At 54.6% G+C, this 1,775-nt stretch overlaps 1 protein-coding gene across 2 annotated transcripts in view; it reads left to right on the forward strand.

The window, feature by feature from the left end:
• LOC121660273 (PHD finger protein 7-like) overlaps positions 1-1,775 on the forward strand; it is a 4,360-nt gene extending 2,585 nt beyond the window's left edge. For both annotated transcript variants that reach the window (XM_042019538.1, XM_042019539.1), the window contains one exon: positions 1-1,775. This exon is cut by the window's left edge. In XM_042019538.1, coding sequence (XP_041875472.1) covers positions 1-54 — 54 coding nt within the window. In that variant the 3' untranslated portion in view covers positions 55-1,775.

Consider the following 1,775-nt stretch of genomic DNA (forward strand, 5'->3'; position numbering starts at 1 on the left):
AATACCATCACGGACAACGTACAGCCCTCCTGCAAAACGCCGCAGGACCGATGATGGCCCAGCCCACAGTGCCGATGACAGCAGCCCCAGCACTTCCTAACAGGCAGTGTCGAGGCTGCCTGAAGGCGCTTTGGCCATCAACAGTCAGGCAGCACGGCCACGACGTCCATACAGGCCTCCATGGCTCTTCCACGGATCCACAACAGACAACCGCTCCCAGCCTGGGCCAATTCATATGAGACATGTCTGGCGGCAACAACGCTGGGCCAAAAAGCACAACTGCCGGCCATGAATAGCACAGCAGGACACACTGTCGTCCAGCCCGTAGCCCCCATCCCCCTCACCCATCAAAGTAGTGTAGAAATAAAAGAAATAAAGGTTTTTTACACTAGGAGAACCCACACGTCTTTTCCAGTCATTTTACTCGGCCTTTCTTCAGGCCACTGCTAGTGAAAGGGACTGGGATCTTCTTCCGCAGCATTGGCAGCACCCTCCCCTCTGCAGGCTGGCCCTCCTGGCCACTCAGCACCACGGCTGTGCCCTTCAGGCCTTGCTGGCCCTCACCAGCAGCTGTCAGTGTCCCTGCAGGGCAGCGCTCGGCTCCCGTGGGCTGTTCACATTCCTGAGCCCGCCTGCACCCACAGCCTCTGCCGTGCCCAGCACGCCTTGACCAGGCCCCGTACGTCTTCCTCGGGTTAGCACCATTTCAAGACCTGTTGAAGGCACCACCAGCAGCTGCCCTTGACTGGAAAATGCCCTGCGGCAGCCCCTGGCTGGCAGTGCTGGGCCTGCTGTCCTCAGCACTCATGGCTGGCAGACCATCGATCCTGTGGTGTTTTGACAGCAGGCTGCAGGATGTCCATGCTCCTCTGTAGAAACCTGCTGCAATGCAGTTCAGCAGCTCCCACGGAGACCTCCACACAGCACTGTGGGACTGTGGGACGGGCACTGCCCTGCTCCGGCTGCCCACACTGGTGCTGCTACAGGCCAGCTGACATTGGCCTTCTTGGCCACCTGGGCACACACTGGCTCATGGATCCTCACACTGGGAAAGCTGGGGCTGCTGCTCTCAGAGCTAAGCTCTGAAAACAAGATCTGCACAAAGTCACAACATTGGTGGAAACATTTCCACATCTTGCTTGTTTAGCCTTAATGAAGAATAAAGGGACGTGCGTTACATCTTGAAAATAAGGAGTACTCCGATGTTGCAGTTCAGGTGGCAGTGGCCACGGCAGCAGAGTACTGAGAGGACTGGTGGACAGGCCTCCAGAACACTGAGGTCTGATTCTCAACCCTTTGTTATGGCGAGATCCAAGGTTCCTAGTGGTTCTTAGTTTACGCGTTTTAAGTTTATTGGTTCAGGAGCTCTCCACCCAGTTTTATGTGTAAGTTCACGTTTATGTATTTCCCCTAGCTGCTTATGTATTAGTTCTGGAAAGTTCTGCTTTCTTCAATGCCCCGCTGGTCTACTCATGTAATTTCCTCCCCTAAGTGATCTCCATTGATTATTCCCGTTATCCACTCCTCCTCCTCAGTCGATCCCCATCGCTTGTTTCCCTTTGTTCCACCCCCATATAAAATGCTGTGCTTTCCCCTTTTTCCTGGTCTTTGTCCCCGAATCTTCCGCCAGCAATAAACCAGCTAGAACCTACACACAGACCCCTCTGTCTCATCCTTTGCCTCTGCCGAGACTTTTACACCACCTTTGTTTGGGGCTTGCTCCTTGCAAAGGAGACAGCTTTCCCTCCTTGCTGCAGCCAACCTCTGCCTGTTGC

The sequence above is a fragment of the Corvus kubaryi genome, unplaced genomic scaffold (assembly GCF_017639235.1).
Source record: "Corvus kubaryi isolate FWS band 111438036 unplaced genomic scaffold, C.kubaryi_AGA036_p1.0 138, whole genome shotgun sequence".
Lineage (NCBI taxonomy): Eukaryota > Metazoa > Chordata > Aves > Passeriformes > Corvidae > Corvus > Corvus kubaryi.